This window comes from Schistocerca nitens, chromosome 4 (assembly GCF_023898315.1).
Source record: "Schistocerca nitens isolate TAMUIC-IGC-003100 chromosome 4, iqSchNite1.1, whole genome shotgun sequence".
NCBI lineage: Eukaryota > Metazoa > Arthropoda > Insecta > Orthoptera > Acrididae > Schistocerca > Schistocerca nitens.
The window spans coordinates 696,336,374-696,363,996 of NC_064617.1; the positions used below are offsets into that span (position 1 = coordinate 696,336,374).

Below are 27,623 nucleotides of genomic sequence, written 5' to 3' on the forward strand. Positions count from 1 at the left end.
TCAAGAAACTGATCAGAGGGAACTCGAAGCTTTTCTGAAGGTGTTGCCAGCGGACATGTCAAGAAGTGTGTGTATAGATGCAACGAGGGAAGCAACGGAATGCGAAGAAACTGACGTACAGACAAAATGGTTCAAATGGCTCTGAGCAGTATGTGACTTAACTACTTAGGTCATCAGTCCCCTAGAACCTAGAACTACTTAAACCTAACTAAATGAAGGTCATCACACACATCCATGCCCGAGGCAGGATTCGGACCTGCGACCGTTGCGGTCGCGCGGTTCCAGACTGTAGCGCCGGAGAATGTATCAATATCCATTAAAATATATTTGAATCTATTATTCCCATGTAAATATGCCATCATATCTACAAGATCAGCTTGCCATAAGTCATCCAAACCTTTAATCATAACGTGCCTACGAGGGTATGTTTTGCATTCTGGTTTGTGCAGTTCTCGAACTACTGTCTCCATACTTATTCAATAACACCTCTCTCTCTAAGCTCAGAGATTATTGAAACAGCCTCATTCGAATGAGCTGTATTACCTGCAGCAGCTGATGCCATGAGCAGCTGTAGTCGATCTATTAGTTCGTTGGGGTCGTCATAATATATCTACACTGTGGGATTCGATTGTTCACTGCTTTATGCTCAACGTCAAGACCGTCACCGTTGCTGATGGTGTCGTTTTCACCTTCAAGTATTGGTTTTATAATGGTTTTTTATTTCTTGTTGCTCAGGCTTTTCGTGATCTTGTGTACACTAGTCATGTGCAGTATTTCACGGTACATTTCCCTATCATTAATTGAATAATTTATAGTTTTTTTTTTTGGTAGGTCTTAGGAAAATTAGATTCATTAAGCTAGGTGTTCTCTCAAACCGCCTATCACCAATCTGTATTGTGTCATCAGTTACATTTATAGGATACATTCCTCAAATGTACAGTCTCCCACTGCTACCACCGAATGTTCTGACTATCTGACCAGGGACATGATGGATAATGAATTAGTCAATGGCAACACCATCAATAACGATGGTGTTGCCATTGACTAATTCATTATCTATCATGTCCCTGGACAGATAGTGGTCTGGTTTTAGCCGGCCGCGGTGGTCTAGCGGCTCTAGGCGCTCAGTCAGGAACCGCGCGACTGCTACGGTCGCAGGTTCGAATCCTGCCTCGGGCATGGATGTGTGTGATGTCTTTAGGTTAGTTAGGTTTAAGTAGTTCTAAGTTCTAGGGGACTGATGACCTCAGATGTTAAGTCCCATAGTGCTCAGAGCCATTTGAACCATTTTTTTTTGGTCTGGTTTTGTTTTTGCTGAGAGCTGCCTGAGAGATTCAGTATCCGACTTAAAGGTCTCTGTTAGTGTTTGCTGTCGATCCATATGCCCTAACCTTAGCAACTGAAATCTCTCTCGAACTGCTTTGCGCTCTTGAATCACTTTCTGCTTCGTTGACATCTCAGTGTATACTAATCAGACATGTTCGCAGCATGAGGCTTTATATATCCACTCTTCTTCTTCCTCATAGTATGTGCCTGCTCCCCTCAATAGCCTCGACCTTTTCAGTTAAGTCTGTTACTTCCTTGCCCATTTCATTAACTAACTCATTTAACACACTGACCATTGGTAGAAGAGGTTGGGAATACGTCTATAATTCCCTGCGCATACCTCCAACTTTATGCACAATAGCCTGAATTTTCGCATCCATGTACAGGTGTAGGTTCTGTCTGTGTACAGCCATTCTTTTGGGTTGAGAGCTAGACATTCGCACGAATTTGTCCATGGTGCAGCGTATACTGATGTACTAACCTCTCTTACTAGGCCATATATATAGAAACCCTTGAAAGTTTCGCCTGTACCTGCCATCATTCAGTTTTCTTGTTTTATCAGTAATGAGGAACCCTTACTGTGAATGATTCCATTCATTAGCACATATCTTTACAAAATCATTGAACGACATGTCAGTTTCTACATGTGCCTGATAATTGTGTTTTAAATTCAGATTGTCTTGTTTGAAGGCTATAATGAGATTTACATTATCCATAACCAACTGTTTCGGGATTCTGGAATATGTTTGGCTTAGATAAAATACATCAGCACCCATGTGACAACCGAAAAATAAATATTTTCGAATTTGATCTTGGTTTTCAACAGCAACATCGTCAAATATGAAGACAGTGTTTGGCTTTGCTTTTTCAGGTTGAGGGGGAGGTTATCCACACTTTCACTGAATGTCGTGTATATAACATCATCTACACCGCGCATTATCTCCTGTAATAACTGATAGTTGGGCTGAATCAGTGTTTTTGAGAATAACAGACATGTTCAAATCAGACTCCTTCTACATGTGTTAGCAGTGTCATGAGAACATTAGTCTTGCCACAATTGGATGGACCTACGATAATTGTTCTTATATTATCAAGAAGGAGTATTCCATTCTTCTTCTTCTTCACATCTCGTTTTACATCTTCACAGGACCAGTCACCGACAACAAAGTCCTTGTGATGAAAATGTTTCACACACACTGCCATGATACTAACTACACCAGGTACTGACAAGCAGTTGGCATATATATAAATATACACTTGAAGGGATGGTAATAGTATGTGTAGCCACTAGTAGAGGGCCAATTAGTTAGTGTGGGTTGCCTACATCAGGAGTAGGTATCCACTCAGGGGCGAACCTACCGTTCTCCATTAAATGACAGGTACTTAACCTATTGTCCTATTAAGTGGTTTTCCATGTCAACGCCCTTAATATTGATTGACTACTTAATTAAGTTCATCAATTAGTTAACCTCTGCTCATCTGGTAAACCTCCATCCCCCCACCCTCCCCTCCCCCAGAAAAGTGGCGGAAGTTCAAATTCGAACAGGATAATGCATCGCACCATGGTTATCTCAACCTAACAAAATCGCGGGAAGATAGGTCACTTGGGCTACCCCCACTCACCTAAGTCTCTCGACCGCCACCTCTTCCTAGGAACTGGCGCCATGTTTGAATTTTGGCGGTAAAGATAGGTCAATTCGTGTATCTCTAATACGCTAAGAAAATGGCGCGAAAGAAAGGACCCTTGGACTAACCACAGTCACCCAACCACCACCTCCTCCTAAGGATTCGTGGGAAAAGGACTCGACAAGTGCTGGACACAACTCTTTCTTTTGCACGCACCAGTCTTTATTTAAACAATTTCATGCAGCACAGCCATCCAGGGTGTTCACCACGAGATACGGACGCCAACTGACCTAGTACACAGTACCACCACCAGAGGGTCTCTCATCTGTGATGTTATCCAAGATAGGTGGGGGGAAATGGCGGGAAACAGTGTGTTCGCCATGAGGTCCAGACTCAAACTGACCAAGTACACAGTACCGCCACCAGAGGGCGCTGTAGTCCATCCCATTACGTGATCCAAGCTGACAGTCATGACGTCAACTGATGACGCAAGTATCATTATCCAAGATGGCGGCAAACAGTGTGTTCACCACGAGGTCTGGACCTAGTACACAGTACCACCAGCAGAGGGCGTTGCCATCCATTTCGTGCCACAATCCAAGATGGTGGGGGGAAATGACGGGAAAACGACTCTGCGTGTGCTGGACATGAGTCTTTATTTTGCAGGCAGTGTCTCCACCACGAGATCTAGACTCCAACTGACCTAGTACGAAGTACTGCCACCAGAGGATGCTGTCATCCCTCCTGTGATGTAATTCAAGATGGTGATCTGGAGGGGGAAAATGGAGCGAAAATGACTCAGCCTGCGCTGGGCTGCTGGATAGAGTAAGGAAGGAGTGTACTTTATTTATTTTGGAACAATTTATTTAGGGATGGAGTATATTTATTACACTGATACAAAAGAGACACCCTGACATGCATGGGCTCGTGCCACACAGCCCACCGACCTGTGAACTATTCCTAAATAACGCTCTGCAGACACTCAACCAACTCCTAATTTATCAAAATAATTCAGTAAAGACCTGCAAACTGCTCCTAAATAATGCAGTACAAAGATCTGCAAACATGAAATGAACTTGTAAACTGTCCAAATAATGCATAGCACAGCCTGCAGACCTGCTGACAAAATAATGCAACAGACATGCAATCAACACGCACAAGCACTGACCACCACCCCCTGTCCAGTAGAGGACACAGGAGGCTAGCGACAGCCCACGTGAAGTGACACAGCTGTCAACTGTCAAACTACACACAGGTACTTGGTACTTGGTACCTGAGAAATTCCTTTCCAAATACGGATCACCTAGGCGTCATTGATGACACGACCGGACGTGCACACCATCACAGCCACGAGCCACTGCTGGACGCAGGTGAAAGTTTCCTCTATTTTCGAGTATACAGTCACTGTTATACTGATGTCACAGAACTCACACGGATCCCCATATGTGAGACACATCCGGGCAGCACTTGTCTTTACCGTTGATGACAGAATAGCACAGTCTGCTTTCCACCTAGCGATACTAACAGAACATACGAGCTGCGTTCAGCCGTGCGTACCCACCCAAGCATGACTGACAGCATGGAGACTCGCCATGTTATTCTGATGTCACATGGCTTTGTACAAAATAAGAGCCAAGTCGACCCTTTCAGGAATTCTATAGTGTCTCACAAATAGTTAACGCTCGCTTTTGTAGGAGTTTTCGTGATGTCCCAGCTTGTATGCATGACGGAAATTCTTGCCCTAACAGAACCAGTTTACGAAAATAGCACAGAATAACATCGAATGCACTCTTCCCAGCGCTGCTAACTTGAAGCCCTTCCTGCTCTCAACATATGCAAATGTTCTCACCGCTATGTAGAGGCTCCTATAACACAGCGCAAAGGATGTGAATGAATCGAGCATTCTGATTGGCTCTTATCGAATTTACCCACCTAATTACTGATGCCGCCGGTATGGAAGCACCATCCACCTTTTCTTTCTGGGACTTCCAGTGGTAAAATTATTTTGCACAGATCGCTAAACTGCATTGACAGTTAAACCTGCAAAGCTGTCTACAGATCATCAAACACATACAAGACTCACAAGAATATTGGAAGCCAGGAAGATATTTACCAGTGTAGCTACAATTAAATATTACAATTGCTGCTACAGTCTGACAGCGATCGATGTACAGGTAATACCTCCTCTTGACGATTGTGCTTCTGGAACGAATCTCAGTATCTATAGCGCAAATAATTTCCCACATAAAAAATTTCTCTCATACCGTCGCAGTTATCAATGTGCTGAACCTATACGTCTCTCACGATAGGACACACAGTCATCCTCTCTAGTCATATCGCAATATAAACCACAGTAACTTTACTGTGCAATATATACACATTTTACACAACATAAGCCACAGTAACTTTACAAAACAATATATACACATTTTACACAAACAGTGTAGTTATCTTTTATATTTGTACAGCACCCAAAAAAATTATTGTATGCCTACAATCACACCAGCTATATGTCACGATGCTCCTCAGTCCTAGGGAAGCACCTTCAGCCTTTTCTTTCTTTCTACAGACGTGACATTCACGGCAATAAACTATTTTACGCTGATGATCATATTGCACCAACAACTAACCTTCGCAAAGTGCCATACATATAGTCAAATACCGAAAGACTCTTACTCAATTACACTGCTCTCACATTGAGGACAGGAGCCTGAATATTAGAGCGTGAACCCGATCTCCAACCCAGCAATATATCATCGAATACCATTTGGATGTAGTAAACGTACATTTCATATCCCCTGCCATATGAAATCATCCCTTTTTCATAAGAGCGCCCTCAGCAGACCGAAGTCGTTCTCAGAGCTGTTCTACAAATTGGGAATCGTTTCCCCTCAGCACAAACACATTACTGTTTCTGCTCCGAATCTGCTTCCTTGCTTGCTCGCTTATCTACGCACATCTGCAGACTTGGAGATTACAAGAACACATGCATTTTCGCATGGTTCGCCATAATATTAGACCATTTTCGTGGTACTTCTCGATATCGAGCACTAGACAGCATCCCACCGATCGCTAGTAAAACATAATTCCCAAGATATAGTCTGGAAATTATTTCTCTACAAACCCCAAACTTTACCAAGGTGCGGCATGCTGTAAACCACTGAGAAATCAGAAACAAATAGAGGAAACTGATATTTCCACTCTCGAATACCGATGTTAGTGATGTAACAGATTCCAAACCATCCCTATAATTTACAAGCCAACTAAGGTCTTTCCCATGTCTAGAGTACAGGCAAATGTGTCTTCCACATGCTAGATGCACACACCACAATCGATCTTCTCTCAACTAAATAAAGGCGCGAAATGTGCAGAAGTAGCCAACTGAACAATTTACATGGGAGGGAATAACAGTCCAGCGCAAACGCACCTCCATACACAATCTTCTCAAATTTCCACCTGATCATGAAAGTCGCCCAACACATACTAAGTATTTGTTCGCTATTCGGTTGTCTAGATGACGGCAAAGTTAACTCAGATATATTCCTACACTCCAACAGGCCTCTGCATTCAGACGGCTGCTGCCGTTAGTGGGAAACGGAATCATTCCCACCACAGGCCATGCATACACGGAATCATTCTAGAAAACCAGTCACATATATGTTTTATCATTATACTTACAATTAAATGTTATGATCATGGTCTCAATTGAACGGCATTCTAAATGAGCAAAGAATTGGAAATACACTCTGCTGAAGGCTGTGGCTCTGTAAATGGAAATATCTGTACCTTTCTTACCTCTGGACATAGTCATCTCGTTTACACATATCAGAACACAAACATATACATTATAAGCCTGACGCTTTGGTGCCTACGTGACTTCTGTATCAGATGAAGTTAGTGAGGCTTTTATAGTTCGTAATTTTTCTCTGTTGAGGGTGTAGAGAATAATAGATGATAACAGGTTGGGCTGATTGATTTCAATGGACACAGATCTGCTTCGGACTATAGTATCTGTATCTAGTTTGGAGATGCACCACATCATCCGCATTACTTAGGAGCAGTCTGCAGGTCTGTACTGAAATTATTTTTATAAATTAGGAGTTGGTTGCATGTCTGCAGAGCGTTATTTAGGAGTAGTTCACAGGTCAGTGGCCTGTGTGGCATGACCCCAGGCATGTCAAAGTGTCTGTTTTGTATCAGTGTAATAAATATGCTCCATCCCTAAATAAATTATTCCAAAATAGATAAAGTACACTCCTTCCTTACTCTATCCAGCAGCCCAGCGCAAGCTGAGTCATTTTCGTGCCATTTTCCCCCTCCAGACCACAATCTTGGATTACATCACAGGAGGGATGACAGCATCCTCTGGTGGCAGTACTGTGTACTAGGTCAGTTGGAGTCTAGATCTCGTGGTGGGGACACTGCCTGCAAAATAAAGACTCATTTCCAGCACAGGCAGAGTCGTTTTCCCGCCATTTTCCCCCACCATGTTGGATTATGGCACAAATCGGACAACAGCACCTTCTGCTGGTGGTACTGTGTTCTAGATCCAGACCTCGTGGTGAACACACTGTTTGCCGCCATTTTGGATAACGATACTTCTGTCATCAGTTAACATCATGGCCGTCAACTTGGATTACGTAATGGGATGGACTACTGTGCCCTCTGGTGGTGGTACTGTGTACTTGGTCAGTTTGAGTCCAGACCTCGTGGTGAGCACACTGGATGGCTGTGCTGCATGAAATTGTTTAAAGACTGGTGTGTGTAAAATAAAGACTTATGTCCAGCACTGGTCAACTCCTTTTCCCACGAATCCTTAGGAGGAGCTGGTGGTCGGGTGACTGTGGTTAGTCCAAGGGTCCTTTCTTTTGCGCCATTTTCTTAGCTTACTAGAGATACACGAATTGACCTATCTTTACCGCCAAAATTCAAACATGACGCCAGTTTCTAGGAAGAGGTGGCAGTCGGGTGATAGGTTAGTGGGGGTAGCCCAAGTGACCTACTTTCCCACAATTTTCTTACGTTAGTAGAGATAAACATGGTGTGAAGCTTGATCCTGTTCGAATTTGAACTTCCACCATTTTTCTGGGGGAGGGGAGGGTGGGAGGGGATGGGCGTTTACCAGATGAGCAGAGGTTAATTAATTGATGAACTTAATTAAGTAGTCAATCAAATTTATAGTAGTGACAGGGGGAGTCTATTCCAACAACGCAGACCTGAAAGTGTACCTCTAGCAGTGAGGGGGTTGGTGGAGGGGGCGGGGGAACAATAGGTTAAGGGCAGTGACATGGAAAAGCACTTAACAGAACAATGGGTTAACTCAGACCTGAAAGTGTACCTGTAGCAGTGAGGGGTGGGGAGTTTCCTGAAAGGGGGAGGGGAGTGAGAGGGTGGGGGGGGACAGTAAGTTAAGGGCTGTGACATGGAAAACCACTTAACAGGGCAATAGGTTAAGTACCCCTGATGTAGGCAACCTACACTAACAAAATGGCCCAGAACCCCTGTCCTGAGAGGGTAGGGGAGTGGGAGGGGGCAGGAGAACAATAGGTTAAGTGCAGCAACATGGAGAACCACTTAACAGAACAATAGTTAAGTACCTGTCAATCAAAGGAGACCAATAGGTTCGCCCCTGAGTGCATACCTGCCCGTGATGTTGGGAACCTGCGCTAACAAAATGGCCCAGAACAAAGGTAGTCCCTCTGCTGCCACTATGGCTCCCTCAGTTAACCAACTGAGCTGTATTGGCTACACAGAGAAATCGGCTGTATATATTTTACTCATGAAGAGTAACTTGATCGCTCATTTTGTCAAGGACTGATGAGGAGATGGTTGGAGTAACTGTCTGCTGCGCATCACTATAGGTGTAGCATTGAAAAATAATGATATTAATATGTGTAATGAGAGAGGTATGACATAAACACAAACACAGTTTGAGATTATATATACATGCATTATTTATTTATACATGCATCGGATGCACTATTTCAAAAAAATTATCAGACTTTTTCTTTATCTTCTTCTTTGTACCTGCACAGTATTTCCCAAAGAAAGCTTCTTGATATGCAATAAATTCTATTCGTATCTCCCTCAAGCCAATGGATGCCTCACAGTACTCAGGTTTTTCACATGCACGTTTAATTTGTCTCTCTTTCAGTTCAGCGTTCATGTGCAAACAAAGGTACTGCTCCAGATCTTCAACATGTACACTACGCACACATAGGAAGTTTACAACATTACTGTATGCAGAGTCCATGCTAGGCAAACAACGATTCAATCTCTCCAATGCAAGATGTAGAGCAGTATCTAGATCTTATAAGTTCATGACTGAGGCGTGCCATAGATAAACACACTTGGCACTTGATTTAACACATAGTACAGAGTCATCATATACTGTTGTAATAGATAGTGTCATACCAGAAAGGTGAATTTCTGGGGGGAAAAGAGCTGGATAATACTCTGTAGCCATCTGCTGATTGATGTAGGCTCTGCATGGCATATTTCGTCCGAGCTGAACTCATAAATTGGCATTAAACACCCTTTGACGCATTTTCAATTTCTGTTGTCACATGCAAGCCCCAGATATGATGTGCTTCTGTACCAACGTTCACATGTTTCGTTCCACAAGGGGTTAAATTGTATCTAGAACTGAAAAGCATGGGTATACTTTATGCCTTCATATCCACAGCTCTGCACACCGCCCCTGCAATAGCACAGGGATGATCTGCTGGGATGGGTCATATGTTGGTGACCAGTACTGTCCTCCATCTTGCTGTTGTTTAGGACCACCTGCATTGTTAGATGTGTTGGAAGCAGACTGTGTGTCCTCATCACACAAATCAATGAGTGGGACGCACAATAACACCTCCTTGTCCTGATTCAGCAAATGGGCTATATGGGCTACAAGATACCATATGGTCGCTACAGGTTCAGGAATACTGGAGGTTGTTGTTGCTGCAGGTCCAGAGGCCAGTGCAGGTCTCTACAAGATGGCAGCCAAGGTTGCTACAGGTTTGGATGTGGCAGTGGTTGGCATGTCGGTGCTCGACCCTGCAGGCTTGGACGAATCGAGGACTAAATTTGGAAATTTGCAGCAAGGTCTTATGGAACCAAACTGCTGAGATCATCAGTCCCCAAGCTTACACACTACTGAATCTAACTTAAACTAACTTACACTAAGGACAACACACACACCCATGCTCAAGGGATGAATCGAACCTCCGACGTGGGGAGCCACACGGACCGTGACAAGGCGCCTCAGATTACATGGCTACCCACACGGTGCGTCGAGGGCTTCTGGTGAACGAAGACGAGCAAGCATTACATATGGATCAAGATGTGAAAACAACCAATAATAATAATAATAATGCTAACCACAGACAAACACGTGATAGTGTGTTCTTACTTTTCCATTTCTCCTGTTCTGCGGGGCTGTGTTGGATTGCGACTGCTGGCGAGGCTTCATGGTTCTTCTTCTTCTGCTGCTGCTGCTGGCTGACTGAGCGAGACTGAGGTCCCAGAGCTGCTGAGCCTGCCCTATACCCATTCCAATGACTTTACCAAATACTGGCATCCTACTGGCTGAAATCTGACACGTGACTGGATTAAGGGCTGCTATTGATTCCCGCCATTTTTTCCCAGACCGCCATCTTGGATTATGTCATGGGAGGGACGACACTGCCCTGTGGTGGCAGTACTGTGTACTAGGTCAGTTGGACTCCTCACCTCATGGTGAACACAATGGATGGAGCTACTGCCTATGACAACACAAGTTGTTCAAATAAACACTGCATGCAAAATAAAGACTTACATCCATCCTATCCAACAGCCCAACACAGGCTGAGTTCTCTTCCCATCAGTTCCAAGGAAGAGGTGGTGGTCGGATGACTTAGGTCAGTGGAGACAGCCCAAGTGACCTTTTTCCCCATCATTTCCTTATGCTGGTGGAGTTAGCCCAAGTGACCTTTTTTCCACCAAAATTTGAACTTCCTGCCATGACGATATTTGATGTTGCCACATCTATCGCCGCCATATTGTATCCGCCATCTTGAATAAATTTGGCAACAGTGGAGAGTGGGGCCATACGAAAGTTGCCTTACTACTTTGGGCATCACTTTAAAAACATCAAAATTCAGTGTAGAAACATGCAACAACTCGTTACCTACAGATTACATGGAAACTTTTTGTTAGTTGGCTCAAAAAATGGGACTTAACATCTGAGGTCATCAGTCCACTAGAACTTAGAACTACTTAAACCTAACTAACCTAAGGACATCACACACATCCATGCCCGAGGCAGGATTCGAACCTGCGAACGTAGCAGTCGCGCGGTTCCGGACTGAGCGCCTAGAACCGCTAGACCACCGCGGCCGGCTTTTTGTTAGTTATTGGCCTCTGTATAAGTGAATATTATTATTGTTATTTTGCGTGATAATGAATCATCAGTTCATTCACTACAGCAGTGAATATTTTTAAATTAGTTATATATTAGTCATAAAAGGAAGTCTTGCGTAAAATGCATGTTTTTGCGTAAAACTTGCGTCATAACCATTACAAATCACCTAAAATCATAGAAAAATTTTCCGTCGTACAGAAAAAAATTCAAGTTTGAAACAACTGTGTCATAAGAATGGAAGACGACAGTATAAAGGAATTAATTATGAATTATTACCTAGTGGGAAGATCTTTAAAAAGACCGAGAAAGATGTGGAACGATCAATAGTTTCAACCAACAGGGTGTAACAGGTAAATCCCTAATACATGGAGAAACAATAACAAAAAAATTTGTTTACATTGGTGCTTTGTTTATTGATTTAGCACAATTTGCAAGGAACTGTGATTCCGAAACATACAACACTTTAAATACACTATTCCGAAAATTTTGGAAGTTCATGTGTCACGTCATTAATTTAAGAACTGCAAAAGCAACAAACTCTCACAACTTTGACAGCGTCATAATTCACACAACTTAAAATATGTGTACCCTCATGATTATCAATATTGTTTTCATCTTGATTCCTCTGCAGTTCACAATTAAGTGCCTAGCAGAGGCTTCATCGAATCACCTTCAAGCTATTTCCCGCCCGTTCCGTCATAGAAAAGCTGGCGGGAAAAATGAACACTTAAATCTTTCCGAACCCTGATTTTTGTTATTTTATTATGATGATCTTTTCTCCCTATGCAGGTGGGCGCCAATAAAATATTTTCAATTTCGTAGGAGAAAGTTGGTGATCGAAATTCCATGACAAGGTCCTGATGCAACAAAGATCGACTTTCTTTGCTAACTGCTACCCCAATTCACGTAGCGTACCCTTGGCATTCTTTTCCCTATTTCGCGATACTAGAAAACAAACTGCCCTTCTTTGGACGTTTTCGGTGTCCTCCATCAATCCTATCTTCTGCGGATGCCACACGATGCAACAGTACTCCAGAAGAGGACAGAAAAGCGTACTTTAAGCAGTCTCTTTAGTAGACGTGTTGAATTTTGTATGTATTGTGCCAATAAATCGCATTTTTCGGCCGCTTTCCTCACAACATTCTGCTGTTGTTGTTGTGGTCTTCAGTCCAGAGACTGGTTTGATGCAGCTCTCCATGCTACTCTATCCTGTGCAAGCCTCTTCATCTCTGAGTAACTGCTGTAACCTACATCCTTCTGAATTTGCTTAGTGTATTCATCTCTTGGTCTCCCTCTACGATTTTTACCCTCCACGCTTCCCTCCAGTACTAAATTGGTGATCCCTTGATGCCTCAGAACGTGTCCTACCGACCGATGCCTTCTTCTAATCAAGGTGTGCCACAAATTCCTCTTCTCTCCCATTCTGTTCAATACCTCCTCGTTATTTACGTGATCTACCCATCTAATCTTCAACATTCTTCTGTAGCACCACATTCCAAAATCATGTATTCTCGTCTTGTCTAAACTATGTATCATCCATATTTCACTTCCATTCGTGGCTTCACTCCATACAAATACTTTCAGAAAGGACTTCCTGACACTTAAATCTATGCTCGATGTTAAACAAATTTCTCTTTTTCAGAAACGCTCTTCTTGCCATAGCCAGTCTACATTTTATATCCTCTCTACTTCGACCGTCATCAGATATTTTGCTTCCCAAATAGCAAAACTCTTCTACTACTTTAAGTGTCCCATAGCCTCAGCATCACCTGATTTGATTCGACTACATTCCATTATCGTCGTTTTGCTTTTTTTGATGTTCATCTTATATCTTCAAGACACTGCCCACTCCATTCAACTGCTCTTTCAGGTCCTTTGCCGTCTCTGACAGAATTACAATGTTGTCGGCAAACCTCAAAGTTTTTGTTCTCCGTGGATTTTAATTCCTACTCCAAATTTTTCTTTTGTTTTCTGTACTGCATGCTCAATATATAGGCTGAATAACATTAGGGATGGGCTGCAACCCTATCTCAATCCCTTCTCAATCACTGCTTCCCTTTTGTGGCCCTCGACTCTTATAATCGCCATCTGGTTTTTGTACAAAATGTAAATAGCCTTTCGCTCCCTGTTTTTTTACCCTTGTCACCTTCAGAATTTGAGAGAAAGTATTCTAGTCAACATTATCAAAAGCTTTCTCTAAATCTACAAATGCTAGAAACGTAGGTTTACCTTTCCTTAACCTATCTTCTAAGAAAAGTCATAGGGTCAGTATTGACTTAAAAGTTTGTGGCGCCCTCCATCAGTAACGCTGCAATTCAGTATGGTGTTGGCCTACCCTCTGCCTTGATAACCGCTTCCACTCTCGCAGGCATACGTTCAATCAGGTGCTCGAAGGTTTCTTGGGGAATGGCTGCCCATTCTTCGCAGAGTACTGCACTGAGGAGAGATATCGAAGTCGCTCGATGAGGCCTGGCAGGAAGTTGGTGTTCCAAAACATCCCAAAGATGTTCTATAGAATTCAGGTCAGGACTCTGTGCAGGCCAGTCCATTGTCGTGTAAGCACTCCACTACCGGCCGTGCATTATGAACAAACTGTGTTGAAAGATGCAATCGCCAACCCCGAACTGCTCTTCTACAGTGGAAAGCAAGAGGGTTATTAAAACATCAATGTAGGACTGTGCTATGATAGTGCCACGAAAACAACAAGCCCTGCAAGCCCCTTCCATGAAAAACACGACCACACCATAATACCACCGCCTCCAAATTTTGCTGTTGGCACTACACACGCTGGCAGATGAAGTTCACCAGGCATTCGCCATACCCACACCCTGCCATCGGATCACCACATTGTGTACCGTCATTCGTCACTCCACACAACGTTTTTCTACGTTTCAATAGTCCAATGTTTACGCTCCTTACACCAAGCGTGGCGTCGTTTGGCATTTACCGATGTGATATGTGGCTTATGAGCAGCCTCTCGACCATAAAATCCAAGTTTTCTCATCTCCCGCCGAACTGTCATAGTACTTGCAGTTGATCCTTATGCAGTTTGGAATTCCTGTGTGATGGTCTGGATAGATGTCTGCCTATTACACATTACGACATTGATTGACTCGTTCCATGACCATGGAGACTTCTCCTTAATTTGGTCCCACGAACAATAAATAAATAAAACGACCCTCTTCCACTGTCGGCAGTCTCTGTCAGTCAGCAGACGAGGTCGGAGTGCACGCTTTTGTGCTGTACATGACCCTTCACGTTTCCATTTCACTATCACATCGGAAACAGTGGACCTAGGGATGTTTAGGAGTGTGGAAATCTCGTGTACAGACGTGTGACACAAGCGACACCCAATCACCTGACGACGTCCGAAGTCCGTGAGTTCTGTGGAGCACCCCATTCTGCTCTCTCACGGTGTCTAATGACTACTGAGGTCGCTGATATGGAGTACCTGGTAGTAGGTGGCAGCACAATGCACCTAATATGAAAAACGTATGTTTTTTGGGGGTGTCCGGATACTTTTGATCGCATAGTGAACGTCTTTCAGTGCTCTGTCCAATTCTTCGCACAGTATCGCATATCCCGTATCATTTTCGTCTATGTTCTCTTCAATTTCCATAATATTGCCCTCAAGTACAACGCCCTTGTATAGGCCCTCTACACACCTCTTCCACCTTTCTGCTTCCCCTTCTATGCTGATTACTGGTTTTCCATCTGAGCTCTTGATATTCATAAAGGTGGTTCTCTTTTCTCCTAAGGTCTCTTTAATTTCCTGTAGGCAATATCTATCTTACCCCTAGTGATACATGTTTCTACATCCTTACATTTGTTCTCTAGCCATCCATGCATAGCCATTTTGCTCTTTCTGTTGATCTCGTTTATGAGCCATTTGTATTCCTTTCCGCCTGCTTTATTTTTCATCAATTACATTCAGTATCTCCTACGTCACCCAAGGATTTCTAATAGCCCTCGTCTTTTTATCTATTTGATCCTCTGCTGCCTTCACTATTTCATCTCTCAAAGCTACCCATTCTTCTTCTACTGTATTTCTTTCCACTGTTCTTGTTAATCGTTCCCTAACGCTCTCTCTGAAACTCTCTACAACCTCTGGTTCTTTCAGTTTATCCAGATCCGCCGGCCGGGGTGGCCGAGCGGTTCTAGGCGCTACAGTCTGGAACCGCGCGACCACTACGGTCGCAGGTTCGAATCCTGCCTCGGGCATGGATGTGTGTGATGTCCTTAGGTTAGTTAGGTTTAAGTAGTTCTAAGTTCTAGGGGACTGATGACCTCAGAAGTTAAGTCCCATAGTGCTCAGAGCCATTTGAACCATTTTATCCAGATCCCATCTTCTTAAATTTCTACCTTTTTGCAGTTTCTTCAGTTTCAATCTACACTTCATAACGAATAAATTGTGGTCAGAGTCCACATCTGGCCCTGGAAATGTCTTACAATTTAAAACCTGATTCCTAAATCTCTGCCTTACCATTACATAATCAATGTGAAACCTACCAGTGTCTCCGGGCCTCTTCCACATATACAATCTTCTTTCATGATTCTTAAACCATGATTAAATTATGCTCTGTGCAAAATTCCGCCAGGCAGCTTCCTCTTTCATTCCTCACCCCCATTCACCAGCGACTTTTTCTTCTCTGCCTTTTCCTGCTGTCGAATTCCAGTCCACCATGACTATTAAATTTTCGTCTCCCTTAACTATCTGAATAATTTCTTTTATCGCATCATATATTTCTCGAATCTCTTCATCATATGCGGAGCTAGTTGGCATATACACTTGTACTACTGTGGTAGGTGTGGGCTTCATGTCTGTCTTTGCTACAATAATGCGTTCACTATGAAGTTCGTAGTAGGATACCTGCGTTCCTATTTTTTATTCATTATTAAACCTACTCCTGCATTAACCACATTTGATTTTGTGTTTATAACCCTGTATTCACCTGTCCAGAAATATTGTTCCTCCTGCCACCGAACTTCATTAATTTCTACTATATCTAACTTTAAACTGTCCATTTCCCTTTTTAAATTTTGCAATTTGCCTGTTCGATTAAGAGATCTGACATTCCACACTCCGATCCGTAGAACGTCAGTTTTGTTTCTCCTGATTACGACATCTTCTTGAGTAGTCCCCGCCCGGAGATCCGAATGGGGGCTTTATTACCTCCGGAATATTTTACTCAAGAGGACGCCGTCATCATTTAACCATACAGTAAGGCTGCATGCCCTCGAGAAAAGTTACGGCTGTAGTTTCCCCTTGCTTTCAGCTGTTCACAGTACCAGTACAACAAGGCCGTTTTGGTTGATGTTAGAAAGCCAGATCAGTCAATCATCCAGTCTGTTGCCCCTGCAACTACTGAAAAGACTGCTGCCCCTCTTCAGGAACCACACGTTTGTCTGGGCTCTCAACAGATATCCCTCCGTTGTGGTTGCACATACGGTACGGCTATCTGTATCGGTGAGGCACGAAAACCTCCCCACCAACGGCAAGCTCCATGGGTCATGGGGGGGGGGGGGGGGGGGGGGGGGGAAGGAATCCCGAAGTATGTAATCGAATTCTTTGCGCACCACTGTTGTGAACAATGGTTTTCCCGACTATGGCTCAGTGCGTAAACGGGCGGAGTGGGAGGGGGGAAGGAATGCTCTTTACTTCACCTGTTTCCTCCTCCGTTCGTGAAAATCGGTTGTTGACATTGAAGACGATTATACGCTCGGGTAACTTTCTTGTGTCACGAAGTTCAGTCAGTTTTGACTCGCCTTATACTTCCAGATTAATAATGCGTAAGCAATGATTGAGTCCACAGCGGATCGATCATATCAGTTTGTGTTTTTGGCGCAGTATTTGTTTTTGCTATTACATCACGGTACCACGGCAAGCGCACGCGCCTGATTGCTATGAATCAACTTTGTGTACAGTAAAGCTAGAAACTGGTGTAGTGTGTAAAGGCGTTTAGTTAGGACGTTGATGCTGAAGTCATTGTGAAGAGCTTGCGGGGAACTGCTGGGACCCAAACTGAGTCAATAAAATAATATTCCCCAGGATATAACTGAAAATCGGCATTAAATTGAAAAAAAATAAATTAATGAAAGATGTCGTTTCGTATGACTCGTAAATATGCTCTGAATTGTAGGAAAAGCAAGTCAGAGAAAAATTAGTGGTGAAAAGAATCTTAAAAACCTAAAAACTGCAATACCGAGCGAAATTACGAGGTTGGTCCATCGGGCACACAGCAGCCAGTGAAAATCTAGGCTTGTGATTTATGTGTTGTGTAGCCATTATACTACTACTCTGTGTAAACGGTTCATGAAAGACTTTCGTCATTGAATTACGTATTAATACGCAACACTTGTTTTGATTTTATCCCGAGATTTTCGTAAACAATCTACAGCGTGGATCTGAACCGGGTTCACTGATTTTTTTCTGTTTTTCCCTTTCAGTTCTTTCCTTATCCAAATTCATATTTTTTGCCGGTTCTAACGCAGACGTGTTTGTTGTTGTCGGCATGAACGGTCAAAATGGGAGCCTTTTCTTGGCTGGAATATTCTCCGCAGACGACCAGAAAGCAAGAGTTTCAGCGCTACCACTGAACAGTATCCTCTGTTAAACACAATTGGAGTTTTCTTTAACTCTTCTCAGTTTTCATGATAATTTTACAAAAGCTGACTGAGCAACTTTGAAACTGATATTTCTAAGAATGTAAACTCTCTTAGTAAAATGTTCTCTCCGGGGGCGGAGGGGCGGGAGTCATGACCTCCCCCCACTCTTTTTGAATCCGCGCCTGACCCTAGCTGTCCTTGCAAGGAAAGTGATGAAGTATGTTAGCTTATCTGAATTCAGTGCCACATTATACAAGTGGCGGCAAATTTAATTTGTGTGCGGGGAGGTGCATGTTAAACAGCGATATCAAGTTATAAAAAGACCTATAATGAGACTTATATTTTATCTTGACGATAAGAGATTAATGCATATTATGTACTGCTATTGACTGGTGTGTATTTAACTTAGGGTCTACTGCTCCTATTAAAAGTAGTTTTTCGTGTTTCGTCGTAAGGTCTGATAGTGGGGAGCGAGCGTAGCCAACCTTACAGCGTGCGACAAGCTATCTTGCTATCCATTCCGTTCTAAGCATTCTCACATTACACTAACCTCACCTGTTCAGTGAAAGGAATTCCTCTCAGAAAATCTAAAATGTTGACTGACATTAGGGTTAAATTACTTGCTGCTAAAAAGTGTGCTGGACGTTCACTTGTGCATCTGCGTGGCGGATCCCATTCGTTCTCAGCTATTGGCCAACCTGCGCTTCGCACACCCGAGCTCATTTGTCCATTTATCGATGAAAATAGTGCGTAAAATGTGATTGGCGAAAATACATTTTGTTACATGTTCCTCCGCATCTGTTCTGTGACAGGAGTACGTCAGAAGATAGTGAATCGAGGAGAAGTACGGCCTGTTTTCACTTGGAATTCGTGAACGAGGAACAAAATGGATCTTCGGAAAAGAGTTACAGATTGGTTTTCGCGAATGAGAAGCTGTAAAACAGGAACTGGAACTCAAGCTGAGGCATCTGTTGCTGTTGTTGACGATGATCCAGATTTGGAAAGAACTCTTTGGCGCTTTGAACCGTATGTCATGAAAGTTCAGAGCGTTTTAATATGGGAAAATCCAGTGATCAGTGTGTTTTGTGTCGTAGTGGTCAACATTTTATTTTGGTAAGGTGATGTCAGTAACTTTGAGTCAATCGTACGCTTAAAACAAAAGTGTGTATTTTTATTGTTGTGGTTATTGTACACAGGTTGGTTGTCAATTTCCAGTGGCGTTTTTATGGCCTTTTGTTCACTCTTGCCCTTACAGCAATTCTTTATGACGTGTGGGCACAGAAATGTTGGCCAGAAATATCAGAATCCTTGTCGGAAAAGACGAGACGCACTTTGCAAGTTCCACCCATGCAAACAAGGTAAAGTTTTGAAAATTGTGCTGACTGCTTGTATCACTAAATATTTACGAAATATTTGTGTTTTTCTTGGTAGCTACGTTGCTCACTGTGGATATTACAATGTTTTGATACAACGTTGCACTGTATATTTCGAATGAAATTTCAAGGGATCGAACCGCTCTTCTTATTTATTTATTTTCGGTTATCATTAAATAACAACCACTCCCCGCATTCATTTATTGATCATTTGTTGTTTTTCATAGCAGTGGCTCACAAGTGTAAGTACATAAACACAATATTCACCGACGATAACTATAAGTTTTTGTCCCACTGTGGCCCTTCTAATGATGAATATTCAGCACCATTAAATCTTTTAAAAGATTCTCAAATCCCCGTTATTTATTTCTTAATTTATGTAACAGTTAAGTTATATTCCGCTGTTACATTCCGTGCCCATCAGAACAAAGGCCGCTGTAGTGATGTCGTGAATCAGAAATTTTTGGAGCTACAAAGAAAGTCGCAGCTAAATAAATTCAGGATACTAGCTTTTCCCTTAAAAAATTGAATAGAGAATAATAATAATAATAATAATGATAATAATAATAATGGTTGATGTTAGTTTCATTCCCACAGTGGATGTATTATGAATATTTTAGAAATCATTATTAAGGAATTCAACAGTAGGAATGTAAATGGAATAAACAGTGCTTGTATGAAAATAAGGCAGTGGTATTCAGAAAATATTTATTGTAAGGTGACGTCTGACGGATGTGAATAGCACAAGAAAAGAAGAGTGGGTAGGAATGAAAGTGACTGTGATGTTTGCATTTTTACTGGAGGAGGATAGTTTTGTTTATAAGGTCACTTCAGACACTTGTATATAAAAAGTTATGCGACTGGTGTTATATGATACATTTAAAAATTAGCAAAGTGATTTTTGCATATTGTTTTAAGGATAATATTCCACTGTGATATTGTCTGATGTAGTTAGTTCAGAACCATTGAAGTGTTCCTCAGGTTGATGTTTTCCTATTTTTGTGTGTGTGTGTGTGTGTGTGTGTGTGTGTGTGTGTGTGTGTGTGGGCGCTAATTTTTTTCCCCCTCCATCTCAGCTTTGCCATATATTATCCAACAATTGTAAACTTTAAAAGTGGTGCACTATCTTATTTAGGGCTTACAGAATTTACAAATGACTTTGTAGCAGCTAGTTGATAGGTCTGTAAACACGTTGAAGGGTACAGTCAGTTTACATTTACATGTGTACCTCGTGTAGTTAACTCCGTTACGGGCAGGGGAGGGCAGCTACATCTCCATACTATAAAAGAGTGTGAGGAGAATTTTCACAAACTATACTTATATCCTGCCCTGCCAGGCTGACAGATTGATCAGTTCTAAGAAAACCAGGAGATGTAATGGATACTGACTAGTAGAAAGTGCGCTCGAGAGCCGTTTGTTGTGAGATCGCAAATAATGATTCATAGCAAAATTACTATGAATCCCCCCTCCCCAAGCTCATATCCTGGGTATGCTCTTGTCTGTGGATTTGCCTATAGGCCTATCAGGAGATAAAATCTTTCAGGTAAATGGTACACAAATAAATAATTGGTGATAACACATCCATCTTTTTATTTATTCTATGTATTAATTTTTTTCAGAGCATTAACTGTTCCAGAGATAAGTCACTACCTGAGCCAAGCTCAGTCTATGTTGCGAGACTACTACATCTGGTTAAAAAATATGAGAGATGACCAGCCAGGCATGGTAAGATAAAATATTTTGTACTACATCTTTAACTAGTGCTGTTCACTTGCTTTCCTTGGTTTTAATTGATGACTGATAACTCGTCATCTTTCCTTCCTTCCTATTTGTTCCTGCACTTCCGATGTCCGTTTTTCTTGCTTAGTCCCTCCTCTAGCAATGTTACTTCCTACTTTAATTTCAACAAATTTCTTATTTGACTAATAATTCAGTTAGTTTTCATGTTCAATTTGACATTTAAATTATTAGCTGTGTACAGCATATTTTTGTGTAGAATACTTATGAAATTACAGGAACTCATTGATTGATAAAATATATCAAGTAATGTATTGCTGTTTGTATTACTGCTATTTCTTTGGGTGCAACATTTGGCTAGCCTTGTATCTTGGTGACAGATATTTCTTGCCTTCTTCTTCTTTATAGGCTATGTAACTGTACTTTTTCTTAAGACCAAGAGAACATTGATCTGGTAGATGACTTGTTGAAAAGAACAGGTCTCCACATAAAAGATGGCTTTTTTAAAATCGGGGGATACATGTTTCAAGCAGATGAATAATATTAATGTATTATAAAACAACTTACATTTTTGTTTCTTAAATGATGGTAACATAAGGGGAGCAGCATGAAATGGCTTTCTCATTCAATATAATAAACATAAGACACTTCAGAAAGCTGCTGTAAGTGTGTGGTAATGCTGCTGTAGCTTGTGCTACATTGTTCAGGTGGTTCCAGAAATTTTCTCGACTATGCAGACTAAGCCCTCGTGGTCTTTCAGGCTTGACTCTCACAGACGTTAACTTCAGTACAGTTTAAAAATGCTGCAGATTTTGTGTGGCAGTTTCTTTATAATGGAAATGAGCGTTTGGTGTCATTGGTCGGGAGGCCCCTTGTGGGGCAGGTCCAGCCGCGTTGGTGAAGGTCTTCTACATCTACATCTACATCCATACTCCACAAGCCACGTGACAGTGTGTGGCTGAGGGTACCCTGAGTACCTCTATCGGTTCTCCCTTCTATTCCAGTCTCGTATTGTTCGTGGAAAGAAGGATTGTCGGTATGCATCTGTGTGGGCTCTAATCTCTCTGATTTTATCCTCATGGTCTCTTCGCGAGATATACGTAGGAGGGAGCAATATACTCCTTGACTCCTCGGTGAAGGTATGCTCTCGAAACTTTAACAAAAGCCTGTACCGAGCTACTGAGCGTCTCTCCTGCAGAGTCTTCCACTGGAGTTTATCTATCATCTCCGTAACGCTTTCGCGATTACTAAATGATCCTGTAACGAACATTCAACGCAACATTGGGCAACCTGCGCGTCGGATGGGGATGAAATGATGATGAAGACAACACAACACCGAGTCCCTGAGCGGAGAATGTCTCGGACCCAGCCGGGAATCGAAGCCGGGTCCATAGGACGGCAATCCGTCATGCTGACCACTCTGCTATTGGGGCGGACAATTTCATCATAATTAAGTGTGATGATACCAGTATGACCATTGCTTGTGCCTATAGGGTACAAATCTTGCACCAAGCAAGGTGGTGCGGTAATTAACATTACTAGAGGACTCATCATTCAGGAAGATGATGGAACAAATCCATATCCAGCCATCTGGATTTATGTTCTCCCCGAATTCCCTATATTGCTCTGGTCAAATGATGGGATGGTTTGTTTGGAGAGGGCATGTCTAATCTTCCTTCCTTCAGTTTGTAGAGACCCTTTAAGAAAAGGTTGAATGAGCAGAAACATAAGAGTTGCTGCAGTTATTAGAAGGATCATTTTGTTGAAATCTATTATCACCAGAGAAGAATCGTAGCTGCATTTAGAGGGGGAAAAAGTTGTTTTGAAGCTGTGCTGAGTGAATTTTCTGGAATTCCAAGAACAATGAATAATTAGCATGAAGTGCTTGAAAACTACCCGAACAAGATTATTCTGAACATAGAAACTGAATAATTTGTATCTGCAAGAAGGTAGAGGGTGGGGGAGAGGGATTTGTTCTTCTTGGTCTTCCCCAATTTTTAGTTTGTGTACATGGTAAACTCTATTTTCGTCCTGAGTGTCACTTTTTCTTAATAGATCTGATGTTAGATGACAGCTGAATTTGTTCTCCATGATATTATTTCTTCATTCTTGATAATACATATTTTTTTGTACTTTCTTCTTTACAGTTTTGTTGCTTGATGTGTGCAAGTTTCTTGGTTCTTACTGTTATCGGCCGTACTGTTCCGGGATGTGTTATTGGCTATATACTGATAATGACTGTTATAGTTGGTCCTGGTGTCTGCATTCATGTTTTACCTCCAACTGCAGTACAGAAGCTGAAAAATTTTTGTGTATCATTTAAGGAGAAAGGAAGAGGTGAGTTGATATTATCCTGTATTATGTGATTTAAGCTACATCTGTTTCAAAGAACGTAGAAATTTGAGGTACTTTGTTGTCAGCAGATAGATTTTTTTCCCTTGTAGTGTTTTGTACATTTTGGCCGTTTGTAATTTTTTATACAACATAAAATTAAATATAAAATATAATTTTTTGTCCAACATAAAATGAAATATAAAACAAGTCAGTTGAGAAGTTGTTTGAAGGGTAAATGTTAAATATGATTTTGTGTACATATTTTACAGTTAACTAACATGAAACTATTTAGAATTATATGACAGTAAATAAGTCCACACAAGCACCAGGAAGTGCACAGATTACACAAAGTGAATTCTTAAAATTAACTGAAATTGTGGACAGTTTGTAAGAATCATTAAGTCTTGGCTTGAGTTGCTTTCTGAAGAATTTGTCTAATCTGTAGAAACAGTGGTCAGGTAAATATCCCTTCAAACTGACTGTAAAGCATGTTAAAGCATTGGGAGACTTAATGTCTTGGGACAACATGTTGTAAATATATTTATTATAATGTAATGTCATTCTCTGACTGAAGCTATTTTTCAGTGGAAATTCCAGGTAAGAATATCAACAATGTAGGAAAAGATAGATTGCTACTTACTGTAAAGAAGACACGTCAACACAAAAAAAAAAAAAGGGCAAGCACACCTCCCGCACACATGACTGGCAACTCCAGCATCTTGGGCCCGAGTGTGTTCTACACGTGTTCATAAAAAATATGTCTCTAACAGGCTGAGTCATTATCAAACATTGCTGCTTTAGTTGTGAGTAGTGAAGGAAACTACACCATACACTTATCTAAAATATTAAATCAGCTTATTTAAAGGACACAACCTACATTTGCAGCATTCAGTAAGAAGTTGGTGTACATAATGCTTCAGTTACTTTGACAGACCTACTTTTGACAAGAGGAAGTTGTAACTTGCATCTGAAAGTTAATTCTAAACTACCACAGTAAGATTCAGTACAACAACAGCTAGAGTGTATTTAAAAATTACCTACACTTTTGCTCATTTCTAGTACAGCAATATCATGAAATATTACAGTAGTTTCAATTTTAAAATCTAAATCCATCTGTTGCTGCTGCTAACGATTTTCATTTAGTTGTGTCCTCTTATGAGGAATAATTATTAGTGTCAAGTATGTTTGTACCACATCAATGATGTTGTAAAAGTGATGTTTCCTGTGAGCTGCTGTAGAAGTTTTGTCACTTCAATGTTTGCAAACATGTATAAGTTTATTGTCAGTGTCAGAGAGAGAGAGAGAGAGAGAGAGAGAGAGAGAGAGAGAGAGAGCAAATTGTACATATTAATCTCCCCTTCCTCCTATCCTCTGTTTTGAATAGTTACTTGCTCACTCTCACTTGGTGGTGGTGGTGGTGGTGGTGGTGGTGGTGGTGGTGGTGGTGGTGGTGCAGCTCACTATGCCAGCCTATCCCCTGCAAGCCTCTTCATCTATGAATAGTTAACTGCAACCTATATTCATGTGAATCTGCTTTCCTTCTGATTTTTACCAAATTGACAATTTCTTGATGCATCAGGATGTATTTTATCAGTTGATCCCATCTTTTTGTAGAGTTCATTTTCTCCCTGATTCAGTGCTTTTTCTTTAGTTACACGATCCACCCATCTAATCTTCAACATTCATCTGTAGCATTACATTTCAAAAGCTTCTGTTTTCTTCTGGTGTAAACCATTTATAGTCCATGTTTCACTTGCATACATTCTAGATAAATAACTTCATAAAAGACTTCCTCACACTTAATTTTGTACTAGATGTTAACAAATTTCTCTTTTGCAGAAATACTTTTCCTGCTGTTATCAGTCTGCACGTTGTGTCCCCTCTATTTCTGGCATCATCCATTATTTTGCTGTCCAAATCACAAAACGCATCTACTACTTATAGGCCTTATTCTCTAATCTGATTTCCTCAGCATCACCAATTATAATTTGACAAAATTACATAACTTTGTTTTACTTTTGTCAGATGTTCTTCTTATCACATGTTTTCAAGACACTATCAATTCCTTTCAGCAGCACTTCGCCATCTCTGACAGAATTACAGTGTCATTGGCAAACGTCTTCTCTCTGAACTTTAATTCCTCTTCAGAATTTATCCTTGATTTTCTCTGCTGCTTCCTCAATGTACAGTTGGAATAATGTAGGGCTATAGAGCACAACACAGTCTCATTCCTTTATCAAATTTTCTCTTTCATATCCTTAGTCCTTTCACTCTTTATAACTGCAGTCCAGTTTCTGCACAAGTTATAAATAACATTTTGTACTCTGTGTTTTATCCCTGCTTCCTTCAGCATTTCATGGAGCACATTTCAGTTAACTTTGTCAAAGCTGTCTCTAAATCCACAAATGCTAGAAAAACGTGTTTTCCCCTAATGCCTCATTGAAATGTATTCTTTGTATTTCTCCTGATGAATAAATTGCCGCTAGTAATAAATCCAAATCGCCAACCTGACACTGTCAGTATTCTACTTGCAGTCAATGTACATGCATTTCCACAAGACACACATGATGACCGGACTGCAGGTAACACGATCCATTACTTTTACATAATAAAGGTTAGTATTGTACATAGCCCTCGTAGTATAACGTAAATACAAGAGGGGTAATTTACAGTAAATATTCCAACACTATTCTGGTGGTTTGTTTATATCTGACTGTACACGAGTATGTCTCAGTGGCGGCTGTCTGCAGCATTTCCCCCAGTGTCTGATTGAAGACTTACTGTAGGAGTAGGTTCATAAAATGTTAAAATGTTCAATAGCGAAATAAATTGCAAGAATGAAACGGACTATTTATGTTCGTCAGGCAGTGAGGTTTAGCTAGTGTTTTCTAGTAAACTCGACAAAAAATACAAAATTGTTAGGGCTGTGAAATGGTGAGACTGAATTTTTGAAAGATTTCTATTCTTGCATTACAAAAGTCAAACAAAGGCAAAAATGAGACCCACTCACAATGTCAAATATGCTGTGTTCATGTACAATCTCCCCCGTGAACCATGGATCTTGCAGAGAGACTAAGAAGAAATTGGAAAAAAAATTGTTAGGACTGACATTTACAGTGTACTTTTTAAGGACATACTGTTGCGTAAGTAGGGTCCAGAACCAGAAGATACCTTTTACCACGACTCTTAGTAATATCCATGCATTTTCAATACTGTGTAGTACCGAGTACAAGGGGTGAGGGGCATTTATGTCCACCATAAAAAAATGTAAAAATGCAAATTTTGTGAATTGTTGTTGACTTTTATTCACAACATATTTTTGAAAGATATATTGATGTGTAAGGAAGGTCCTAAAACTGAAAATATTGAATATGTCATTCTTGGGCAAGTAACATCTACTTCAAAGCAGGGTGTATACGATCCAGGACAACCGGGAGATCCAGGAAAAACCCGGGAATTTTTCCATCCGGGAGGAAACCGGGAAAAACCCGGGAATTGTTTAGAATTCCAGGAATTTTTCATTGTTTCAGTTTTTAGTTAAATTTTTGTGATTTTGACTGGTAAGACCAATACTCTAACAAAGGATATTATTGTTTCCCGCTACTGCAGAATGATACTGCAGCAACAAAAGATGAATGGGAGAAAAAAAAAAACTAAAATAAAACTTAAGTTGCAAAGGAAATGCGCCGTATACAACAACAAAACAGTGCTCATACAAGCGTCTGCCAACAGTAAAGTGTGTCAAAGGCTTTAGGAATACTATGCACTGCTTTATAACAACAAATTGCCTCCGATGAGCGTGACGTGACACCTGTTTAAATTAGATTCGTTTGAGCAGTTCCGGGCGGGTTCTTGCGCATGCGCAGTTGAGTCGCGTATGATTAGTACCAGCCGTGTTTACGTTCAGTGATTTTGTTGTTTCCTCTTCGTTTATTGCTCTCACGTTAAATGATAACAAAACGGATTTTTGTGGCCGGGAGCTATCGTATCAATTAAAATACATTCGCATAATTACGGCAGTCTAAAATATGTTAATAGTTTCAGATTTTATTTCCACCTGTGACAGTCGAGCATTAATCGCCTTACAGAACAATGAAGTTATTTTTACTGGTTTGCTAAAGAGATTTGGCTTTTATTAATCCTTTCTACTGAGGCAGTCAATTTATTTGAAACGAAGTGTTTAATTTCACGCTATTGGCTAGTTTCAACTGTTCGCTGCATTTCAGGTG

The 27,623-nt window shown here is 41.2% G+C and overlaps 1 protein-coding gene across 1 annotated transcript in view; it reads left to right on the forward strand.

Moving 5' to 3' along the window:
* Positions 1–18,681: 18,681 nt before the first annotated feature.
* Positions 18,682–27,623, forward strand: part of LOC126252007 (reticulophagy regulator 3-like) — a 44,824-nt gene continuing 35,882 nt past the window's right edge. Inside the window, exons 1-4 of the mRNA XM_049952791.1 lie at positions 18,682–19,063; positions 19,147–19,308; positions 20,943–21,048; positions 23,208–23,397. Of these exons, the coding sequence (XP_049808748.1) occupies positions 18,837–19,063; positions 19,147–19,308; positions 20,943–21,048; positions 23,208–23,397 (685 nt within the window). The 5' untranslated portion in view covers positions 18,682–18,836. The remainder of the gene's footprint in view (positions 19,064–19,146; positions 19,309–20,942; positions 21,049–23,207; positions 23,398–27,623) is intronic.